Genomic DNA, 23,091 nt, shown 5'->3' with positions numbered 1-23,091 from the left:
GCTGATAAAATACTAGTTAAAATTATTTTCGATAAGTGTCGCTAAAACTAATAATTAATAAATTTAAAAATATAAATACATTATTCAAAATATACACGAACACATATGGCATAATTAAGAAATCAAAAAACTGAACTGATTAACTCAAAGAAACCAATTTAACCAAGTATGTGTTTTTGTATTTAATAAGTATCGTTGCCAACATTGTCGTGCTAGCCAGAGGTGGAATTTTCAGGTCCAGAAAGTAAAAATCCAGACACCATTTTGTTTCAACCAACCAGTTGGGTACTCTATACTGAACTGGCATGGTTGAAGCAAAATCTTGGTCGGTACTTTTACTTGCTGGACCTGAGCTTTCCACATCCGGTACTATCCTGCGCAACTCGAGCGATGCTGACAACTCAAGTTTTCCAAGTTTATTTTACGAATGCAATTTACATTTTGTCCAGCAGAGGGACGTATTTAGCAACACAAATGTCTACGGCCTAGGTACTGAACATGTCTGGTCCTGTACAGATTAGCCTATAGGCTAATAATAGTCAAATTGAGTTCATGTTAAATTGGTCGTGCGCCTTTATGCCTCGTCCAGTACTACGCCAGCAGTAAAGTGTTACGAGCTCCAGTCTACGGTTGAAGCCCGACAGAAAAGAAAGGGAAAGGGTAAGGGGAGGACGAGACAACCAGGGAACGGAAGAAGGGAACACGAGTAAACAAAGGGGTTATTTTTAAATATTTTTTATATTTTATTCAAATCACCCGGTGCTGACAGTGCGCTGTCCTAACCATGAGTCTCTCTGGGTGAAAAGCTAGACAGATGACGAACATCTAGTAAGCAAATCGTGACATTTCTTGATTTTTCTTGAAAAATCAGTTTCGATATAAATAGCTTACGTTATACATGACGTTTAGGAAATCGTAAAAGTTTTATAAATATGTTTGCAATACAATACCTTTCTGCACAGCTTCCGATCGAATATTTCACAGTTATACAGTTTGACACACATATATCAATTAAATATATCTGTCTGTTCTGGCAGGTCCTTCGGTCCTCTACAAATACGCTTTATCCATAAAGTGAAATAACTTACAAACCGCGTCCAAGATATGAACAAACTGTCAATAAACAGTGTAACGACCTTCTGCTCCGCTCGCCCTCAACCGGCGTCAAATCGAAGTATGCTAGAATAAATAATGTATAACGTGAATGAAACGGTGCGCCTCTTTGCATTTGTTGTTGAAATGTAGCTAGGGGTCTTAAGTTGTGTGTGTTTGTGTGTGTGCATGTGTGTGTAGTATATCTCAGATCCAGGGTCTACAGTGCAGTAATCGCCGTAATCCCTTAGCTCTGCTTGAAACGTTACAGAAATAATGTTGGCCATGATTTAGGCCTAACATTTTCGGTGTCACAGCAATTAATTTTGGTATTTTCTACGGTTTCATGACAGCAATCAACAGATAAGTACGATTATAATGTTACACTACAGATTATACAAAAATGTGCTGTTTTCAAATAAAATATGGCCCTTTCATTATCTTAGAAAATAAGAACTTAATTAGTACTGTCGTTTTTCAGTTGGATATGTTATGGTGTCTGGGTGTTTTGTCACTGTTTTAGGTTACCGTATGTATCATCACATTTCAGCTTCAGCTGTGGTCTGGTCATGGTATACCCTTAGACTGTACTTTAACACATAGTAAAAATGTGCTTGAATTGAATTGGACATATGTATATCCATCTATTTTCTAGACCTGCTTGTCCTAAGCAGCGTGTCATATGAATATATACAATTTATCCAGCTATTCACCCAGCTTGAGAATGAAAAACCTTAACAACATTTGTGTGCTTGTGCAGATATGCTGAAGAAACAGGAATTATTGACCTTGAGATTAAATTATGGTGATTAGGGAACAGTTCACATCCTGTTATTAAGGGTGCCACTACATTGTCCTCTTATGATGGGAATCAACAGCATTAACGATATTATGAAACCTGGGTTAAATAAAAAAGAAGTCTGCCCCTCCCCCACAACACCGTGACCAGGCTGTATTGTGGACAATGTCCTACCTTGTTATATAACAAATGCTAATTGGTTTCCGAGGCCCAGAAAATTAATATATATTTTCAATTAAATATGTATATTATATTTCTATATCATCTTTATTTACCTTGTCTGTTATAGATATATAATTATAATCAAAAGTATTTTGATGATGAAAATTGTCGAAACAGAACCTGACTGCTTTCCTTTCTTTCCAAATCTCTTGAACCTACACCCATGAATACACTTCCTTATTAGGGCAGGTCAAGTTAGAATAACTTTTTTTACAAGTCTACCCTGCAGTCGTTTTTTTTTCTCAACTTCTCCTAGGAACGTTTTCTTCTATGGGAAAGAGTCAGTGTTTGATATCCTTGGCTTGTTGTGTTTGGCCCCCAGAATAGCCCAGGGCTCAAACCCCAAAAGGACAAAAGACTTTAGGATTTCCTCTAATCCCTTTTCTCCTGTTTCTTTGGAGTCTATCAGATCTGAAATGGGGCTGGCAGTTTTAGTATCAAAAACATATGTTTTTATACAGAAGCTTGGAACTGTTTTTTTGTGACTGGGGAAGAATCGTGGCTTCAAGATGAATGTCTCCCGTTATTTTTGAGTACTCTGCCAAACCACCCCTAAACTGCCTTTCTCACATCCCTGCTCCCCCTCTGCACCCCAGTTCAGCACACTGGCTATCCATAGTGCCGTGCAGATGTCTGCAAAATCACCTAGGAGTGATATTCCTCCTTCTACTCCCTGCGGTTTCACTGTCCTTTGTTTCATTGTTTCTAAAAGCATTCTCCTCATCTGTTGCAATACAGTCAGAATTACAAAATGCACATATGAAAAGGGGATGTGGTGGCAGGGGTTGTCCATTTTGGGGGGGGGGGGGAAGTCGGAGTTCATTATGGTACTGCAGGAATGCCAAATGGCAGACTCTGAATGGGATACCACTGGCAAATGAGAGAATAATATACAGAAAACCATTTCTTTATTGATCTGAGGTAGACTTCTTGTAATTTATCTGTTGAAAAATTCTTTTATTTCTGCTTTTCTACGTAACAGAGCCCGTTAAGCTGAAGTCAAACACATATAAAAATCCCTTGGGAAGACTTTAATTCTTTTCACACCAAGGCTTAAACATCAATGGTCAAATAGTAGGTTGAAATCAGAAGCAGGTTGTTATCAACAATACAAATTTCTGTTAGTAGTTTCATGAAGTAATATCAAATAAACAAAATCAGTAAACAGATCAAAATTAAATAATGGACAATTAAATAATTGTGGATGTTAACAGAAACAACTCAACGTCCAATAAATGTTGTGTGGGCTTGTTTTAATGCAGACATGATTTGTTATTCTTAAGTGCTTTTGGTTTGAAAGCAAGCCTTTTAAAATCTCATTCAGTATAACTATTTCTGACAGCTTACGTGTCAGAACCTGAAGTGCGCCAAGGTAAATATGCCTTTACTACTTAAATACTGCTTTTATCTAATCAATGCTTTATACCTATTCTGAAATCCCAGAGCAAATTTTAGTTTGATGGTTATATTCGGACTATCACTTACTCACCAGTATATTTTACACTATGCTTTACCACAGAATTACCAACTGAAACAATTATACAGTAAAAGTATTCATAATGAATTCTTTAAAATAATTTGTCTGAAGAATTTAATTAAATTATTTTATTATTCTATTATAATGGACCATTAAAACAGAAACAACAACAATATATAAACCTTATATACAAATCAGAGCTACAGACAAATGTAAAACACATGCAGAGACCAAAAACAACCCATACCATTATAACACACAATTTATATATATATATAAACATTTAGTAAAGCAATAAAAAGAAATAATACACAAAAACAAATATACACCCAGCAACACTGAATTTGGTGCCCAGCTTTTTTTTTCTTTTCATTTTTTTAATGCAGAGGAACACTCAAAAATTCTTAGTGCGGAAGAAGACAAGGGATAGAATATTTTATAAATTAAATAAAAGATTGTCATTGGCATATTTAAGGGTATAGCCACAACTGTGAGAGAATGCAGAATGAATTAGTATAATTAGTAGTGTACTTTGACTTGCATTTCAACGATAAGCTGCAGAACTATATTCTATATTTTGTGAAACTTGCTTGTCTCCCTCGCCGGAGCAACCCATACAGAATGACTGAGATGACTGTATACCTGTATCTTTATGAAGCAAAAAGAGCCAATTAAAATCCGGACATATTAAACGTCTATGATATTTTATGTACAATACTGCTTTGTTTTGTAAAGATTTGCTTTTTCACTTCGGCTTATACCACAGGGTTAAAAGTAAAAAAAAAAAAAAATTGTCACCAAGCTAAGATCCTGATGTAATTTGGCACTGCTCTTTGCTCATCTGCCAGCTTCTTGTTTCGTTAGAGGTCTGACACCTCCAAAAAAAATCTCGCTTGATTGATGCTTGATTTATATAGCAATGACTAGTTGTGCTATTATCATTTTAAGCCATATAAAACAGGGCAATTATAATTACCTGTCAGTGTCTGTTTGGGATAATTGTTCCTCAGTTCCTCATGTATTTCAGCTTTACGACTCATCAGAAATTGCTTAAGATGTCTAGGCTTGTCTTGAGCATCTGCTCCTCCCGTTAGGTAAGACTCTGGTTTGATTGAATCATCTGACTGTAATTTAGTGAGGGAATTGTTACAGATCTAAAAATAAACTACATCTTACAGCAAAGTGCCCTAAGCTATTCTTTACAACCTCTTAAACTACAGTTAACCCCAGTTCCCAGTGGTATAAAGATTATTCGCCAGCATATTATGGTATTGAATATGGCCTGTAAATGTTTGCATTCCCCTAAAGCCATCATCGTGTAAACCAGTTGATCGAGACTTGATCTGAACAGATGTCAAGCTAATGACACAAATTTCCTTTTTACCATGAAGTTACTTAAGACTCATGATCTTTGGTCAATTCTGTAAGTTACCTGACCTGAAAGAGAATGTAATTGTTCCCTGCTTTGCAATGAACAATTTGGTACCAAAGAAGTATTTTTTTTAATGAAAAAAACCAAACCACCTGGAGCTGTTCACTCCCACCAAAGGTCCTGCTTCAGTGCAAATTGCAATAGTTCAATGAGAGACGCAAGGTCTGCACAAGAAGCCATTGGATCACAGTCCAAAATTATGTTTCATAGAATCCCAGGTTTTCCAGTATTTTCTTGCCATTCCCTGCAGATTATATCAGTCCCATATTTTTGGCTTTTGTTTTCTTCCGGTTGTTCTTAAGATCTTGTCCACGGAGAGATAGTAAAGGCTTGTTGGAAGAAAATGTAAAGACATCTGATGCCCCCTAGAGGTAGTCTAGCTCCAGTGCATGACTAAGGGCTTCTAGGTCAGCCCTGCATGACACCCTCCAAAACGGCATGTTTTTCTGTAAAAGAGAGACTCGTATTAGTACTGCTGTTCTGTTTATTGGATTACTTCCTTTGATAAAAGGACTAGCATAACCCCCAGACAGACATTATTACTAGAGCAATTCATACTTTAATACAGCAGGGGGTGCAATTTAAACCCTTTAAAACTTCTAAGAATATAGTACTGTTGTTTATAGATGCAGACTTCAAACCAAAAGCTCCTAAGATATGTTTAGCTGTTATATTCTTGAGTGGGATATTTAGCCTGAATTTCTTCACAAATATCTTTATTAATATGCGAAACAATTTGCAGCTTTTTGAATAAATTGTATTCTGTTACATTTGTTTTCCGTAACTTGTATTATTAAGAACTCAATGTCGTGGCAGTTAATAACTGTTATATCTGCTATATTAAATCGTAACTAACCAAAAGGTAATGTCTCACCTTCTTGGCGACAGCCTCCTCTTCGACCCCGTCCCCCACCACCACGTAGACTGCCCTGCGGCCGAAGCGCTGGGCCACACGCTCGAAGCAGCTCTCCTTTCCTACCACACACATGCAGAGCCAGCGCACATATTAATGCTAATTAAGGTGAAAGAGAACCACCTTTTTTTATCAAGTTGATGGTTCTTACTTAATGTGGCAATTTTCCTTTGTTAACGCTACACTATACTGCACTTTAAACACACAGGTAGCTAAGTTAGCGTAACGATATATTTTATTTGACATACCCACAGTGTGAACGCAGCATAAAAAGCATTTGTGGCCAATGATGTGATAATGGAAATGCTAACGGTAATGTGAAGTTAAGGGCAGCTTGCAGCAGCTCACCTATCTTTGTGGCACTGTAGATGTTCTCAATGGGAAAGGCTGCACCTAGACCGTAGAGGAGGATCTTGGACAAGGCTGGGATCAGCTGGGTTGTGGTGACGAGCACGTTCACACAGTTTGGTCTGTAAACAAAGCAATGCAAGCAAACGGATATTAGAGGTTTTCTTTTTTTCTAGTACTGGTCTATGTGATGGAGACCTTCATCTGAGGTAAAGTCATAAGCTACATAAGGTTAAGAAGTGTACAGACATTACATTGCTACTTCATGATCGATGGTGTAAGATCTTGGAATTGGATCTGTAAGTGATACAGTATCGAGAGGGGAAAAACAGGTTTGCCTCTGAGAAAAGCAGTTTGTCAGGATTGTTTAATATGTCCATCTCTATCAATAAGTACACTTATAAAACTGCATGCAAGTGTCTGCTAAGAATATGGTTGTAGCTAGAATGAAGCTTTTGATATGTTAATTATGGGTAAGGGTCTTAATGAAGGAAAGGAATCCTGCCCATACCTGGAGCTGATGAGAGCCAGAGCCTTTAGGGCCTGGGTGAGCCAAAGGTCCGTCAGAACCTCCAGCTCTCGCCGCAGCTGAAGCCACTCCTCCCGCTTTGGGCTGCCGAGCAAACCTGTCAAACAGAAAAAGCTACCATAAGCCACACGTAACATGGACAGCGTATAACGCAAGGCATCATGGACGCTTTGCCCATTACTGAAGACAGTAGAGCCAAAAAAAATCAGGCTTTAATAGATGTTTTAGTATGGGAATTTTTCGTTTTCATTTTAGAAATTTTAAGCCTTATCCCCCCCAAAAAAATAAAATTATATATATATATCTACACACACATACATATATATATATATACACACACACACACTCAGTGGTTCAGCACCCAGATGGATATTAAATGAATCTGTGGTAAAATGTCATGTGACGGTATTGCAATGATTATAATATCAGATCAAACTGCTGGTCCCATGTCAGTAGGGGGTGGCACCCCCCCCCCCCCCCCCGGCCTAGATGCATGCAGCGATGTGGTGCACCATGATGTCATACACTTCGGCTCCCCACACCATGATGTCATACACTTCGGCTCCCCACACCATGATGTCATACACTACGGCTCCCCCACCATGATGTCATACACTATGGCTCCCCACACCATGATGTCATACACTACGGCTCCCCCACCATGATGTCATACACTACGGCTCCCCCACTATGATGTCATACACTACGGCTCCCCCACCATGTCATGCACTACCAGGTGTAACGCCGGTGTGTCTCTCCACAGTATTAGCAGGATTGGTCCTCTCCCCTCAGCGCTGCCATACGCTCACACAACGGTCATCTGCAGTATTGCAGAACCGAGACTCATCGCTGAACATGGTACGACGCCACTCATCATCAGTCCATGCCTCCCAGTTACGGCACCACTCCAAAGACACTCCCTTGGTGTGGTCTGTCTTGGGCGACAGGAACCTTCATGATGTGTGTGGGTGTCCTCACATGCCCATTGGTCCAACATCAGGTGACTGTGACATCTGCATGCCCCACATGCAGAGCAAATGCACGATACGACCACCTGGCCTCGTGCAAACCCACAAGTGCTGGTAATGCTGTTTAATGTGTCTAAGAGGTATCCTCTGTGTCTGGTGACTAGAGGTGCCAGCTCCTTGCAAATCAGAACATTTACATACCAATCGCTGGTCTGCACAAATTACATCCAAATCGGACCATTACTTCTGGGTGCTTAACTGTTTTGTCACTGAGTGTGTGTATATATATATATATATATACATACACATACACACACACATGCACACACACGCAAACACACATTCAACCTGCTCTGTGTACTCATGCAGTTGTCTGGCACAGGTGCACAAGAACAGGATCCCCTACAAGTTGGTCAAGGAACAACAAGTGCATTGCCTTGCGTGCTGCACTACAGCCTGGTTACAGGTATGACAGCTCACCTCCCACATTGTTTTTGTATGTGTTGTAGATCTCCTTGACCCGCCGATACCGGAAGGCCAGTTTCCTCATCCAGTCCACCCCACCATGGACGCCTGAGCCCAGGCAGAGTGTAGCACCCCCTGCTGGAGTCTGGAAGCCATCTGCTCCAAAGTTATAGGTACTGTAAATTGATTAAAAACAGAAGTAGGTGAAATAGCTGCAGCAGATTAGTGTTATCGCTGTATAATGAATAGGCGTCATGTATATACATCAACCTCCATAACATTTATGTCATTTTAAATATATATAATTCTTATATATGACTATTACTGAATTGAAAACATCTGGGACAATTTTTATTAACTTAAACAATCTCATGCAGCATTTTGTATGAAACGCTGGTATAGTCCTGACACGGGAAATACTTCACGTTGTTTCTGAGGCTCTTAAAATGAGTCCAAGCACTTTATCTTTCCAGTTTCAATTTGCTCGCATGTTCAATTTACCCGTTTTCCCACTACTATCACCGTGATTACAGACAAATAAATGTCTATAAGCTTCCTTTTATTATCCTTTTTATAGCCTCAGAGAAATATCAAGTTATTTAAGCATAAAAATACTCCCTCCAGTGCCTATTATTTCCAGCCAAAAATCGTGTAACTGGAGAGTACGAAGCAGGGGTGGAAAGTAACAGAGTAAATTTACTTATTACTGTAACAGCGCATATTTTGTGAAATTGTACATTAAGTATTTTTAAATAATAGCTATTTTACTTTTACTTAAGTATTAGTAATTTGAGGAACTGTATTTCGCTATTTTCTGATCTAAGTAAAAGAAAATGGAAAAAAAGGTCAGAGGTCAAATGTTCATCTGACAAAGTGTGAATGAGAGCCTGCACTCAGACCTCTGCCCAGTAGTCATGATGACATACTCGTAGCTGGCAAGCGGGACCATGGGAGGTGTATCTAGCAGACCTACAGAGTCAGACCTAAACCCGCCTGGCACTTCTTCAGACGGGTTGTCCAAAGACACGCCAGGAGATATATTTAAGGGAGCTTTTTACTGTCATATCAGAAAGGGACCATGGTGGGTCCTGCTGGTTAGCAGTGTTAATCGGCGGGCCAATGAAATTATGACTTAAAAGCATTTTGGGGACTGTTTAAAGCAGTGGTTTACAAACCTTTTGCATCATGTACGCTTGTGAAGAAATTGTCAGGGTGTCACAAACATAGGCTAGAAATGTGAACTGAAAGCCAAATGATAAATCTCCGGGTTACTAATCTGACATCGTCAAGTACCGATAACGCCAAGTGCTACCCCAACATCACCACTGCTACTCCAAGTTACCTACACACAGCCTATTTTGTGAATAAAAAGAAAATCCATCCATCCTCAACCACCTTCTCAGGGGGCACAGAGAGCAATTCAGGGGAACAGCCTAGATGCCAGTTCATAAAAGAAATGATTAATACTAGCAAAAAAACCTAAAAAGGTAAACATAAACTTAACAAGATCAGTAATGCTTTACATCAACTGCACCATTATAATGCATTCATAGTACAATCAGTGCACTTTCATAATGCATTCATAAGAAACATCCTAAAATGCCTTAACAGCTTTAATATACATTAATAAAAACATGATATGATTATCCAGTTATAATGTTTGTTATTATCATATAATGTTTTTATTAATGTATAATAAAGCTGTTAGAGTATGTTAGGATGCTAAGGTATACTTACATGCTGTTTATGAATGTTCTACAAATGCATTATGAAGATGCAGTTAATGTAAAGTGTTATCAAAATTTCTATATTCATCACATATATTCCCCTGGATTTCTTGTCATCAGACTTATAAAAAAATATGTAGACCTCAGGGTTCTTCTTCCTTTTTCATACACTCTTTGATTTTTGGCCTGTCGTTCAGGGTCATTTTGCACTAGCACAGCATTTCTTATTTTATTTGATATTGTTTATTTACTGGAGCTTTTTGTATTTATTCATGCATTTTTAGGAAGGCTACATTTTATTTTGCTATTTTTACTCTAACGGATATTTTAAAATAATACTCTGTAGACATGGTCACAAAAAACTTGCACCTTTTATGTGTGTCTTCAGGTACTGAAGGTATGAAGTTTTCCCATAAATATATGCACCTTGTGGACTCAGAGCACTGGATCGGCACTGGGGGCAGCAGTAACAATGTGCTCCTTCATGGCTGTCGCCACATTTATTCTGCCACATCACAATGAAAGTGTTTCCTCACAGATCTTGGGAATCAGAGCCCAGAAACAAAATTCCTTTCCGAATGAAACTGTCATTTCTGAAGGCTGCAAAAGAAAGTGTGTGGAAATATCACAATTACCTTTACTGTGTATGTCTTTTGAAATGAAAGGAAGGTGTATCTTGAGACACATTTTGAATAAAAAGTCCCTTGTGTATCGCAATCCCAACACAATGCCAGTGGAACTTTTACTAATAAAGACTAAAGAGATATATTATTATTTATAAATGTTTTTGAATTCTACGAAATATGCATGTCTTAGTTGGACTTGAATAAAAAAATCAAACGGCAAAAAACGCCAAAAGAGAAGCTGGAAAAATTCCAACTCTCCAGTTTCTGGTGAGTTAACTTCTGTTCAACATTAATTGATATGAACTAGTATTTTCTGGGGGGAAAAAAGAGAGATTTCAGGAGAAGACTGTGATTATGATGAAAACACCTTACCTGAGGTCCTGCCCATTGTCATCTGAGGCCACATCATCAATATGAACTTGGTCACATTCCTGGGAAATGAAAAGAAATAGGATACATCGGCATGGGAGATTGGTTTCAGTTGGGCAAGGCGTTTTGCATGAATAGCTTTTGCTCAGGGCAACCTTAACGAGAGAGAGAGAGAGAGAGAGAGCAGGAAAACCAGGCCAAAGACACGGAGGCACCTTGATTAACCACCACTGCTCCCCTGCCTGATGCCACCATGCAGCTATAATGGAAATCAGCGAGGGAGGGGCAGCCATCTCTGCCTTCATTATATCAGGAGACAGACCCGTAGCACAGTACAGAGACACAGGCTGTGTCAGCTAAGAACAGACACAGTACAAAGATCTGAATCGGATCTGAAGGCAACAGACAAAGTAGAGATTTGATTTCCAGAAGAGATGCTGCTCTCCTGCTCTTGAAGAAGGACGTCACTCCCAAAATCAAACGTAATTTCAAATGTATGCTTTACTTTATATGTGTAAGCAATATATTTCAAGCTATATAATAGTATATGACATGAATTGCTACATATTGTGATTTGTAGCTAGAGTTTATCAATCAGCATTCAGAATCCTATGCATAAGCATTTGTAACACTTCTTTAAATCCACGGTATCAGCAGAATTTGACGGACTATTTACATCTGGTATAAAACCAACTTATGTATTATGGTACATTTGCCCAGGTTTTCATTTTCATAATGTTCATAATTGGTCCTGAAAAGCCTTAGATGACATGAATCAGAGTTCAGTACCCTTTTTGCCTATCCTATCTTGCCATCATTGCCATTTTCTCCCTTTTCTTTGAAGCCTTTTAAATGCCCCTACTCATCCATTTGTTACATTACGGCCCCTTTCTATCACATTATCCCAGCCCAAGACACACCCAAGATAGCACCCTGTCCTGCTGTGATATTTCTGTATCCTTAGCGGTGCCTGTTAAGTTCTCCGCTGCAGACCCCCAGGCTACCAGGCCCCACGACGCCCCAAAAAACAGACACTGCATTTTTCCTTTAATTCCATGAGCAACAAGTACAAAGAGCCACAAAGGAGCCCTGACACTTATCCTGCCTATTACATCTTGAGATCCTGACACACAGGATTAAATTAAAGCTTGATGTAGCTAATCTGCGTGTAGAATGATATGAAGGTAAATATATTATACGGTTAACAAAAGTTTATTGATTTATGTGATATTTGGCTTGGTGTTCTGTTTCACGACATTCATTAGCCATTCTTTGACCTTTAAGAGAAGCTGAACTATTCAAACCATGACTGAACTCCCCTAAACTTTCCCAGCTTGTAGACTCGGAAGCCCTTCCCACCACCACCTGAGCTATTTTGCCCACGGTGATTCTCTGGCTGATCCACGTCAGTCGAGAAAGCAGCTTCCATAAATTTCAGGACGTCCTGAAAGATGCGAGAGGCGGCTGGCGGCTGGGGCCACCGAGACTGATGATCACAGAGATCCAAACGACATCATTAAAATCTCTGCTCAGAAATTATTCGCTCGCGTTGCCTCCTTTGAAGTGTTCCTTGGTATGGCTAATTTTCCTGCTTTCAGAAAAGCACAAACCTGTCATTAGCAACCTGGGCCCTGCTTCCCCTTATTGACTTTGAATCCTTCTTTTCAAAAACCCTTTTAGTTAAATGTACAAATGTAAGGTTTCAGAATGCTAAAATATGGCATATTTATAAAGAAAAAAAGATCATTTTTGGACCTATAAGCTGCAAAGTATCTGAAACAAATACACAATATTTATTTACCACACACACACACACACACACACACACACACACACACACATACACACACTACCAATCAAAAGTTTTTGCATGAACTGAGATTATCTACATTTGCTTGTTACTCACTTAACATTTACTAAAAATACACTCAATATTCTGTGCTAACAAATAAATTTACAATAAGTTCACAGTTTGAGTACCTTTATTAGCAAGAAAATGTCATATCATTGATTCATCAAAGTAACTTCCTCTAGCAGTTCGAGGCATTTATCCTACAAGGGAAATTAAATACTGCTCAGTTTCATAGTGCATTTAAAGCTAAATGACAGCCTAGAATTTGTCGTCACCACATGACCAGTTAATAGGATGTCAGACATGCACTGTTCCATGTTATAAAGTTAACTTGTTTTATTTGACTTATATTTTCATTTATAGATGTCCACTCAACTTTCCAATGCTTAACAAGAATAAAAAATCTGCAGTTTAAGAAATAAAATGGAAAAGTAGTAAAAAAAAAAAACTGTGGTGTGCAAAAACTTTTGACTGGTATGTATGTATGTATATATGTATGTATGTATAAATAAAATTAAGATATATAATTTATCTAAATATGATATATTAATTTCTAAACTTATTTATTTAGTTATTCATTATAATATAAATATTATTTATTTATTTATTAGTAGCTATTACATGCTTTCCCACCAAAGTTCAGGAACCTTGTTTCTCAGTTCTTGGGGTGTCTTTTGTAGCTCCTGGCCACTTACGTGTGTCGCTTTCCCACCACATAGCAGGAAAGTGACCTTTATGCTAAATAAGCTTGGCTGCAAAAGCGCATATATTAAACTTTACACAGTTTCATATAAAACAACGAAGGATGAACAAGTAATTTTGTTACCTACTTGTCAGTTGGGGACATTGATTGTGATGGAAATGGGACACAGCCTTTAATTTATATTTATATTTATATGACCCACACATGTTAATAATTCATTATTATATCTGCCGATCAGATCGATTGTTCTTTTCCACAGAATAAAAAATGGTGTAATATTATTCTGCTAATAAGCGCTGGCGAGTTTCCCTGTTGGCACCGGTGACATTAGACAGAAGTATGTTGGTTATTGACTGAATTTTCTGATGCAGAAATATGAAGACGCAAGCAAAAAGGTATTTATTAATGCTTGTAATGTAGCTGAGGTAGGAAAATAATTCCTTCTGCTCAATTTGCTCCACTAAACCCCTGGACAAAAAGAATGAGTCAAACGCAAAATTGCCTGGTCACAGTCCAGATCTGAACCTTATAGAGAGTATTTGGTCTCACATTAAAAACAAACTAATCAGGAAACATTTTTAAAGACTTATTAACTGTTTGAAGCCATTAACATTCAGTAGAACAACATGAACTCTTCTTTCTATAAAAAGCTAGTCCACGTCTAAAAAAATAAAAGAGAAAAGCTTAGTTACTTTATTTATTAATTGCATTCTTGCTAATATCCTGAACAATTATTTGCTGCTGAGACCCTGAAAAGTTTAGTATTTGCCATTTTGGGTTTGGCCATTTTTTTGCCCAGGAAGGTACTTTTCCCAACGCTTCTGTGTAACTTTCAGGTTAGTGCCAGTCAATCAATCCACAAGTTTATTGCTACAAGGCCCACCCCAGGTGTCTGTGGTCAAAAGAAAAGTACCTAGATCAAAATAGGGACTAGAAAAACCACTAACTACCTCAGAGGAACAATAATCGGACTGAGTTCCTGTGGTGGGAACACGACAGAAGCTCCTGGTTCCAGAAAAAAGACCCGGTTCTGTAAAAAAAGTTCCTGTCTATGACAAAAGCCGGATAGCAGATCAGCGACAGCCAAAGCCCCCTCCGCTCTTGAAACACAAACCATCAGATCCATTTCCTTAACTGGTACCCTCTCTGCCACTCCCAGCAACTTCCCGGTGAATGTACAAGTAACAATTAAAGAAAAACAAGTAGCTAAAGTGCTGAATAAATGATAGCACTCTCACCTCAAGGTCATTGAAGAAGAGACGTGAATCAGCCAGATTGAAGATCATCTCCTCCATCCACAGCCCCAATGACACAGATTTTGCAGAATCCTAAAATGAAAAATGAGAGAACAACAGAGTGAGACAGACAAGTGTCATTTGCTGTCCAAATTGAAAATTAAAGATAACTACTTTGGAAAGATGCCTACTTTTGAAACACATTATGGTATAAACTTGTATCTCAGTAATTGTTAGAAACTTTATTTCACACTTCACCTATTCTTTCATAGGCTGGCACAGCGTCATCTTGGTAATAATAAATTATATTATTCTGAGGCTTATACATAACAGGCGTTATCGTTTTTCTTTTTAAGAAATGGCACACCCCTGCTCAACTGTACATTGTCCTGTGTACATTAAAAGTTATTTAGCTGTTCTTCATATTTGACACTTACAGAAAGCAAAGAGCAATAAATTCTGAGGAAAAAATAGCAAGTTAAAGAAATCACATAGAAAGAGGCAATATATAAAATGCGATATTTGTATGTCCATTTATGCTATTCTAACTGTATTAATGAAGATTGACAGGACATGGATGCTAGGGGTACGTCATACCGTCACAGAACGTCCATCAAGTCAGACTTTTTGTTTTGTGATTATTCAAAAAAGGATTCAACCACCTTTACTAAAAAAACAACTCTTTTTTTTTTCTAAGACTTGAACAAACAAAACAAGCTTATCTTCTTAAAGAAGAAATGTGATTATATCTCCATCAATCATTTCTCCACACCGGCGGGATTTGTATTATTTTTTCTTTTGGTTAAAGGCTTTAAAGATTTAGTGATGTGTCATGTAGTATTCAGCCCGCGTTCGTCGTCAGGCAGTAAATAGCACCTCAGGGGGTGGGGGGTGCAGAGAAGGTGAAAAGGGGCCATAATGTAAATCCTCGACACTGGCTATCAGTGTGGTTTCCTTCACGGTGACGAATAGGAGCCCAGTGCCTGCAGTTGGCTGCCAGCCGTGGTGGCAGAGGAGGCTCCAGTGTTGGCGGCCTGACAAGCAGAGAGGTGTCAGCCAGAGGTTCACGTCACATCACTGCCGGGGGTGACAGCCCACATCTCCTCCCACACATCCCGGGAGACGGAGCCATTGTGTGCGGAAAACGAGGCTGAGGGGATGGGCATGGGCAGGCTGTGGTTTACCTTTAATTGGCATAATTACCCGCCGTACCCTGCCAAGAAGAGACACCTTCATTCAGAGGTCAGGCCGCTCCATGAAAGAGGCTCAGCTTCATAATTATAGGCGAGGAGTGAGTGGGAGAATTAAATGGAGACATGCATGCGCAGCTCGGGGCTGCCATAGCTGCGAACAATGAGCCGGCCCATTGTTCACACCGTCACGGGCGAGAAGAGAGCAAAGGAGTCACATGATAAGCGGACTGATGTCGCTCCCAGAATATGCTTGGCTTTATGCTGCACCGCAGCCTGCCGGCGTTTACGCGGTTTCATCGTAATAAGCCCAGGCTTGCAGGTCAAGTGCTTTGCTTATTGTGACGTGTCCTTCGTGTGCATTGTCTTGGGAAGAGGTTGGAGTCTTCCAGACTCAACATGCAATAAGAAGGAAAAGAAAAGGATCCTGTTTCTTTAAGAATGAAACCCAAACTAAAATAAACAAAAGCTCCTTGTCTGGCAGACCATGGGATTTTCATAAGGTAAAATCAAACTGGTTTCTGCCTAATTAAGCCCAAATTCTCTCTAAGCAGAATAATCCCAGTTCTCTGTTTTGCTCAGTTTTTGTTGTTGTTTTTTTCTTTTTTTCCCCCCGCGACACTAATGTGTTTTGCATGTCTCAGGCATGATGTCACAGCATGTCGGATTAAGGTTCACTCGTTCAGCGGGCAGACCTGCTGGAAGGAAGGAGGAATTCTGGCTCATTGTGCAAAGTCATCTCTCCCACCCTCTTTCCCCTGATGACAAAAAAGAGAAAGAAAACAACAGCACTCATAGATGGCTGCGTACCCGCTCCACAGCATTCATTCGCATGGTGTCAGAGCAGCGAGGGATCGTGGGAATTCAAAACACGTCCCCGGCCAAGAAAAAGAAACAGGCTCATTGTTCCCCCAGCAGCTGCCGCGAACGTGACGTAAGGGGCTCACCGGCTGTCAGTCAAACAGTGTGTGACAGGCAGGGCCGAATAACCCGCCGCGCCTCTCATGGGAAGGTCCAAGAGGTCCCCAAAAGACAGGGGGTCCATGGAAACTGCCCAAAAACCTCGGAACAGAAAACAAAAACAAAACAAAGAAAAACATCTCTCTGATTGGTTTATGTGAAATGTGCTGGCGGGTGTCCAAGACGACGCAGATACGAAAACACCGCGTTTGTGGGCCGCAGAGTTAGAGCTTCAAAAATATTCTCAGGCAGCAGGTGGGACAAAGGTCAAAGACACAGACTCGGTATCATAAGGCCGTTGGTCCAAGTCCCAAGAACGGGCTCTGTTTCTCTTCCTCTGGGCTGGGCATTCCATAAGTTACACCATCTTCACAACCACGGAGCACAACAACGTCACCGTCGTAAGTAACTTTGGAGAGAAGCTTTCGTGACGCACATGAAACAAAATTTTTTAAGTCAAATGGAGGCAGTAAGGGGCTACAAGGAAGAATTACGGGAGCCTACCTTCCCGAAGCGCGTCGCAAAGGTCCCAGTTAGCAGGGAGTGGAAGATGATGATAGTCTCATCGAGGTCCCACACAAAGACACGCTGGGTAGAAGGCAAGCACAGATCCCGTCAAATCAAAGCAAGGTTCATCCATCACATGCACAACAGTAAAGCATACAGCAAAGAAATTAGTAAAAATATGTCCCTATTTGATCTTATGTTCATAATTATCTGTTGGTCTTAACTGATCCATGACTAAGCAGTACTGGTTTTGAGAACTACAGAAATGACAAGAAAAAACACAAAAAAAAAGATAATAATCGGGAGCCCGCAGGACAACGGCCGCATTCGTCATGTTGGCCCACGATGTTGGCACAGGGTGATGACACATTGTAAAGCTTCTTTCTTATCTACAGGCATCAGCGATGTATGGGTCATAGTAAACAACGCCAGTCAAGAGTCTAGTCAAGTGCTCTCTCTTGGTACAGTTTTGGGGATTAAGATACATTCCATTCACTCAAGCAACAGCACCTCTCCACTATAATGACCCAAGCAATCCTGCAGACTTAAAGTTCCCTGAAGGCCACACCGATCATTCTGATATCAGTGTGAATGGAGCATAGATGCTAACCCTGCCCCATAGTGCCCCTTGGTGGCGCTGTGGTGGCGCTTACTTCAATGTCGGAGTCCAGGGGCGGTGCTGGATCGTTGGTCCTCTTCCTGCCCCGCAGTTTCCCGTCAGAGCCCCTCCGAGATCGAACCCCCTCTTGCTCTTTGCTGGGAGTGGGTGGGCTAGGGGGAGGGTGATGCTCTGCTAGAAAGCACATAAAGACTGTGAGTTACTCACAAGAAGGTGAGTACGAAGCTGTCAGCTGAGAGAGGGCGGGCCTCCAGTCTGACCTGCGAGGGACTCTGGACTGTGACTGGCTGCCACCGGGGGGAGCTCTGGGTGCTGATAGGGTATGGCGGCACTCATAGCCGAAGGGCTGACATTACTGGTCGTGAGGTAGGGGGCGCTGTAGTGGGAACTGTAGTACGGCGAGTACTGCGTTTGGCTGTAGGCCGAGTAAGCTGTGAAGTCCTAGACGGAAAGGGAAAAGGATTTAACGCACGAGCAATAAAACAATTGAAACAATATGTGAAGTATTTTAATGACACCACACGTCTCGACTGCAAAAATGTACATTATGTGAAAAATGTCCCCGATGCTGGACTCACCTGTTGGGAGGGGTTGAATGGTGTAGAGCTAGCGATCCCATTGGTTCCCTGGAAGAGTCCAGAGGAAATGCCACCCCCTACAATGTGCCGCACAATGTTAGGAGCACAGTCAGTGTCTCAGTGCTGCTATAATTTTCAGATGCAACTCAAAAATCAACATTATCAAGTTATAAGGCAACATGTAACCAATGCTACTGAAATAGCTGAGTACTGTATTGCTGTTGCAGCCTCTGAGAGGTCCTGCCTGCCAGTGAGTTTCTGGCTCTGGTCACATGGCCACTGACCTGGAAGCTGATTGGTCAAGTCCCAGGAGGACCCTCTCTGTCCCTAGAGAATGGCACTTAGCCCAAATAACTCCATAACAAAATAGGTAAAGAAAAAAATAAATAAAAATCTCCATACTAGAGTTTGAAAGTGCGCTGATGGGAAACGATCAGAGATGTGACCGTTTCTAAAAAAGCTGAAGGTCCCACTTCAGAGTGCATACAGACAGCCATGGCCCCTCTGGGCAAAGGCCCTGAGCAGCGGCAGTGAAAATGCTGAGACACTGAGCCTTATACGGAGCTTCCTTCCATTAGGCCTAGACATCTGCGAACCAACTTAGATGACAACTTTACCTCTTAAAAGTGAAAACTATTAAAGGGCAAGAAGCTTCTGTTTTTCCAGCAACTTTCCCGGAGACTATATGCCTTTAAAACTGTATCGTAAATGACCGAATGTCACCCTGTGGACACAGCCGTTTGATGGCAGCGCCGCAGTATAAATTGCTGTATCTTCCTTTCATCAGCACGTTTACTTTACTCCGGCGCCATGTACCCTGGCCTGGTGGAACACGCCGCCCCCGCCCCCGCCCCCGCCCCCGATCCGCCCGATCTGCTACGCACCATCACCGTAATACGGCCCTTTAACCTCTGGCCCGGGCAGAAAAGGCTCGATTTTACGGCGCTTTAGAAGCTATAAAGTGAGCCGAGCGCGGCGGGGTTTGGGCGCCATGGGGAATGCGGGGTGCAACACACATGCGTGCACCCTCTCTCTCTCTCACACACACACACACACACACAGCACACACACACCATCATACACACACTCAAACCCTCACACACAGAACATCACACAAATCCATGCAGCCTCACACACACACACGAGTGCGATTCTGCGTCTCTGTGTATTTGCTCGTACAGACATGGAGGACGCGCCGTGACCCAGCGGACAAGAGTGGGGGCTGTCAGACGCAGGGAATCGGACCCCCGACCGCGGCTAATGGGGATCATGTGCGCGCGTGTGTGTGTGTGTTACGATGGGGGGGGGGGAGGGCACGGGGTGGGACTGGCATATACTACCACCTGTGGGCAGCAGAATGGCTGTAAATATTTGTGCACTAGCTGAGGCCATGACAGAACGTTAACAGCGGGTGGCGCTGTACTGGTGTGTGTTTCAGTCATCTTTATGTTGGTGTAAAACTGTGATGTTTGTTCAAGTGTGTTAGCTTAGCCATTTCAAAACCCTGGTATTTGCAGTGGTCATCCAATATATCTGTGTATTTGTTCACTTGACCACTAGTATAACACGTTCGGCTAATACCTCATCAGGTTTTTAAAAATAACTTAATTAATTAAGTTGGTGGTAAAATTTAATATATGTATTAATATAATACATGGAATGGCTGGGGTGTCCCTGAAGAGAGGTTTGGGAACTGAAGCGGTGTTCATCTAGCCATCCAACTATATATCAGTGACTTTTTGGAGAACAGAAGAAAATTTTATATTTCACTCATTTGCATATATATATATTTAACATCTATTACATTAAACTGATGTTTTTTCAGAGGAAATGGACACTTACGTCCCAAGTACATAGCTTTCTTTGACGTCCTAAGTCTTTTGCCCAATACTGTGTATAATTGACAGAAAGTTCCTGAACTTGTTCTGCGAAAAGCTGCTGTCCTTAGCAAAGCAGAAAGTACCATGCAGGTGACGGAAAGGCAGCGAGTGCAGAGACTGACCGTGTGCGGAGTAGCTGTACAGACTCTGGCTGGGAGGAGTGCCACTGAAGTTGTTTGAGTATCCCAGAAGGCCATTCTGTCCCGGAGAATGGCTCAGCCCGTCCTCTGTCTTTATGTCTGAAGACAAAGGGAGCAAGACACAGGGGTCAACAAACTTCATCGAAAGTCCAAATTACAGCATGTCAAAGAATGGGACTACATAAGGCAACCTCGCCCGAATTTGTGCAGCATCTGAAACTGGCGTGTGTGCACTCATGGTGTCCATGAGTAATATGGGAGCAGGTACTTACTGTAGGAAGGCATGCTGTAACCCTGGGTGTGATGTGTGTAGGGAGGATAAGGCCCAGCAGGCTGAATGGCTGGGCTGTACTGGGTCTGGCTGTACGCCGCCATTTCAACGGAACTGTAGGCCTGCAAACGACAAACGTGCTCAGAATGCCGATCGCTGTTTTTCAGCACCCACAGCACTGACAGTTTTGGACACTGCAGTTGCTTGCTAGGCAAAATAATACCACAAGCTGTATATGGAATTCAGAATTAAAACTTGCTAATGTGGTAGCCATGTTGGCTGACGAGAAACTACTTAGAAGCAGAATATCAGCACTCACCTTAACAGAGAGGCGTGCTGGACTGTGAAATCTAACGAGTCAGCCCAAAAGTCACCTGAGGAATGACACAGAAAAAGCAGAGCTTGTATAAAGCTGCTGGATTCTGATTGGCCAGTGCTGCTAAATGCAATATAAATAACACTTTTCCTGCATTATAAATAAAGATTGATTGCTGCATAGCTAAGATTTCACTGCCATGAGACATAATAAATACCCAGTGTTATTACTGGAAGAATTTTGTTGCATGACGACCCAAAAATATAATTGGCAACCACACAGACACACATGGATTTAACCCTACCTAACAGAAACGGAGCTGGTTCCTGTCAGTCAAGTTTCTTGCCTTCAGCTTACCTACAAAAAGGCATACAAAGAAATAAATCCTTTGAATAAAGCAAATGACATTGTCATTGCAACAGCCTTTGAGCTAATGCTGCACTGCCCTGTAGTCAATTTTTCATGTTTTCTGAGTGGCTTTTCAGAGAACAGTGTGACTCATTCGTAGAGAGAAACAACTAGGTAATTGAGAAAATAATTATTTTTGGTGACAACAGTCGGCAATACAAACATTATGTTATGATATGCATTAAGTCACAATAAGCATATATGAGCCACAGGTTTTTATAAGCTAACGCCTTTAAAGGCAGGCCAAAATAATCAATCTGTTTGATATCAGCCAACCTGAATTTCAAGTAGTCAGTTTCTAGATCATCCAACATAAAAAGCATATGCAAGCCAATCTCTCTTCTGTTACTGACCAAATCTTCTTATCTTAAAACTAATTTGGAGAGCAAATCAAATTTGTACAATACAGTAGGCAAATTATGTGCGAAGGGTATCCCACATACATTCAGGAAGAATTTACCGCATCAGAAAATACCCTGCATTAAGCTACAGTACTGTGCAAAAGTCTTAGGCAGCCAAAGAAAATGATGTTTAAATGATCTTCATGTTGGTGTAAAACTGTGCTATTATGCCTGTCAAAGTGTGTCAGCTTAGCCATTTCAAAACCTCCGCTAAAATCACCCCGATATTTCCACCAATCATCCAATACTCCAAGGTATTTTTTGACTCGACCACTAGCACACCTCCTATAGCTAATCAATATCTCATTGACTTTTTTTTAACTAATTAAGTTAATTAATTAAGTGAGCTAGTGAAATTTAATAAACACTTGGAATGGCTGAGGTGCCCCTGAGGAGAGGTTTAGGAACTGAAGTGGTGTTCATCTAGCCATCCAATTAGATATCAGTAGCTTTTTGTAGAACAAAAAAAAAAGTTATTACTAATTTTTATTGTGTTACTCTTAATTTCCATATGTTCTGATGTTAAATTGTACTTTTTATTCTGAACAAATGTGCACTTACTACCCAGATAAATAGCTGTAAACTTTTCTTTTCACCGCCTAAGACTTTTGCTACTGTACATTGGGTACAAGTATCTAATAAATAACTATGACAGTGATAATAGCAAAATCAATAACAATAATAAGTATAAGAACTGACCTGAGGCGCCATGAAGGTCAAAGGTCAAGGGGGAGTGTTTACTGTCTGTTTATTCTGCTTCCAGTGGATGGGCTTCAAGGCGTCTGCACTCCTGCTTTGTTCCAGCACCAGATCTAGCATCTCCTACACCTACAGACACAGGGACACTCTATGTTCAATACTGAAGTAACCTGACAGTCAGAGATATATGGAAAAATGATTTCAGTTGTGTTGAGTCAACAAAGGTTGGTACAGAGTCATGAGGCTTTAATGTTGATCCCATCTGAGGTCTTTTGGGAAGCTGTGTATCACTAAAGGTGGTTGGCTTTGCTGGAGGCCACGCAAATTTTCTGGTGAGATCCAGGGATTTACAAGGTGCAGAGGAA

General features: G+C 40.8%; 1 protein-coding gene and 1 long non-coding RNA gene across 5 annotated transcripts in view; one reads left to right on the top strand and one right to left on the bottom strand.

Moving 5' to 3' along the window:
* The first annotated feature begins 477 nt into the window (after positions 1-477).
* Positions 478-12,501, top strand: LOC111861098 (uncharacterized). Its single transcript, XR_002842165.2, has 3 exons — positions 478-660; positions 8,290-8,418; positions 10,361-12,501. It is a non-coding gene; the product is annotated as an uncharacterized lncRNA (long non-coding RNA).
* eya2 (EYA transcriptional coactivator and phosphatase 2) overlaps positions 3,130-23,091 on the bottom strand; it is a 31,922-nt gene continuing 11,960 nt past the window's right edge. For 2 of the 4 annotated variants that reach the window (XM_023845413.2, XM_072715704.1), the window contains exons 2-17: positions 22,727-22,855; positions 21,523-21,575; positions 21,222-21,276; positions 20,904-21,024; positions 20,614-20,730; positions 18,612-18,688; positions 18,294-18,474; positions 18,068-18,207; positions 17,412-17,495; positions 14,761-14,850; positions 10,971-11,029; positions 8,261-8,421; positions 6,795-6,909; positions 6,284-6,405; positions 5,897-5,997; positions 3,130-5,468 (exon numbers count right to left, since the gene is read on the bottom strand). In XM_023845413.2, the coding sequence (XP_023701181.1) occupies positions 5,388-5,468; positions 5,897-5,997; positions 6,284-6,405; positions 6,795-6,909; positions 8,261-8,421; positions 10,971-11,029; positions 14,761-14,850; positions 17,412-17,495; positions 18,068-18,207; positions 18,294-18,474; positions 18,612-18,688; positions 20,614-20,730; positions 20,904-21,006 (1,431 nt within the window). In that variant the 5' untranslated portion in view covers positions 21,007-21,024; positions 21,222-21,276; positions 21,523-21,575; positions 22,727-22,855 and the 3' untranslated portion in view covers positions 3,130-5,387. The remainder of the gene's footprint in view (positions 5,469-5,896; positions 5,998-6,283; positions 6,406-6,794; positions 6,910-8,260; positions 8,422-10,970; positions 11,030-14,760; positions 14,851-17,411; positions 17,496-18,067; positions 18,208-18,293; positions 18,475-18,611; positions 18,689-20,613; positions 20,731-20,903; positions 21,025-21,221; positions 21,277-21,522; positions 21,576-22,726; positions 22,856-23,091) is intronic. The other 2 variants (XM_023845417.2, XM_023845416.2) reach the window with 2 other exon arrangements.

This window comes from Paramormyrops kingsleyae, chromosome 8 (genome assembly GCF_048594095.1).
Source record: "Paramormyrops kingsleyae isolate MSU_618 chromosome 8, PKINGS_0.4, whole genome shotgun sequence".
Lineage (NCBI taxonomy): Eukaryota > Metazoa > Chordata > Actinopteri > Osteoglossiformes > Mormyridae > Paramormyrops > Paramormyrops kingsleyae.
This window is presented reverse-complemented; position numbering and strand designations above follow the sequence as displayed.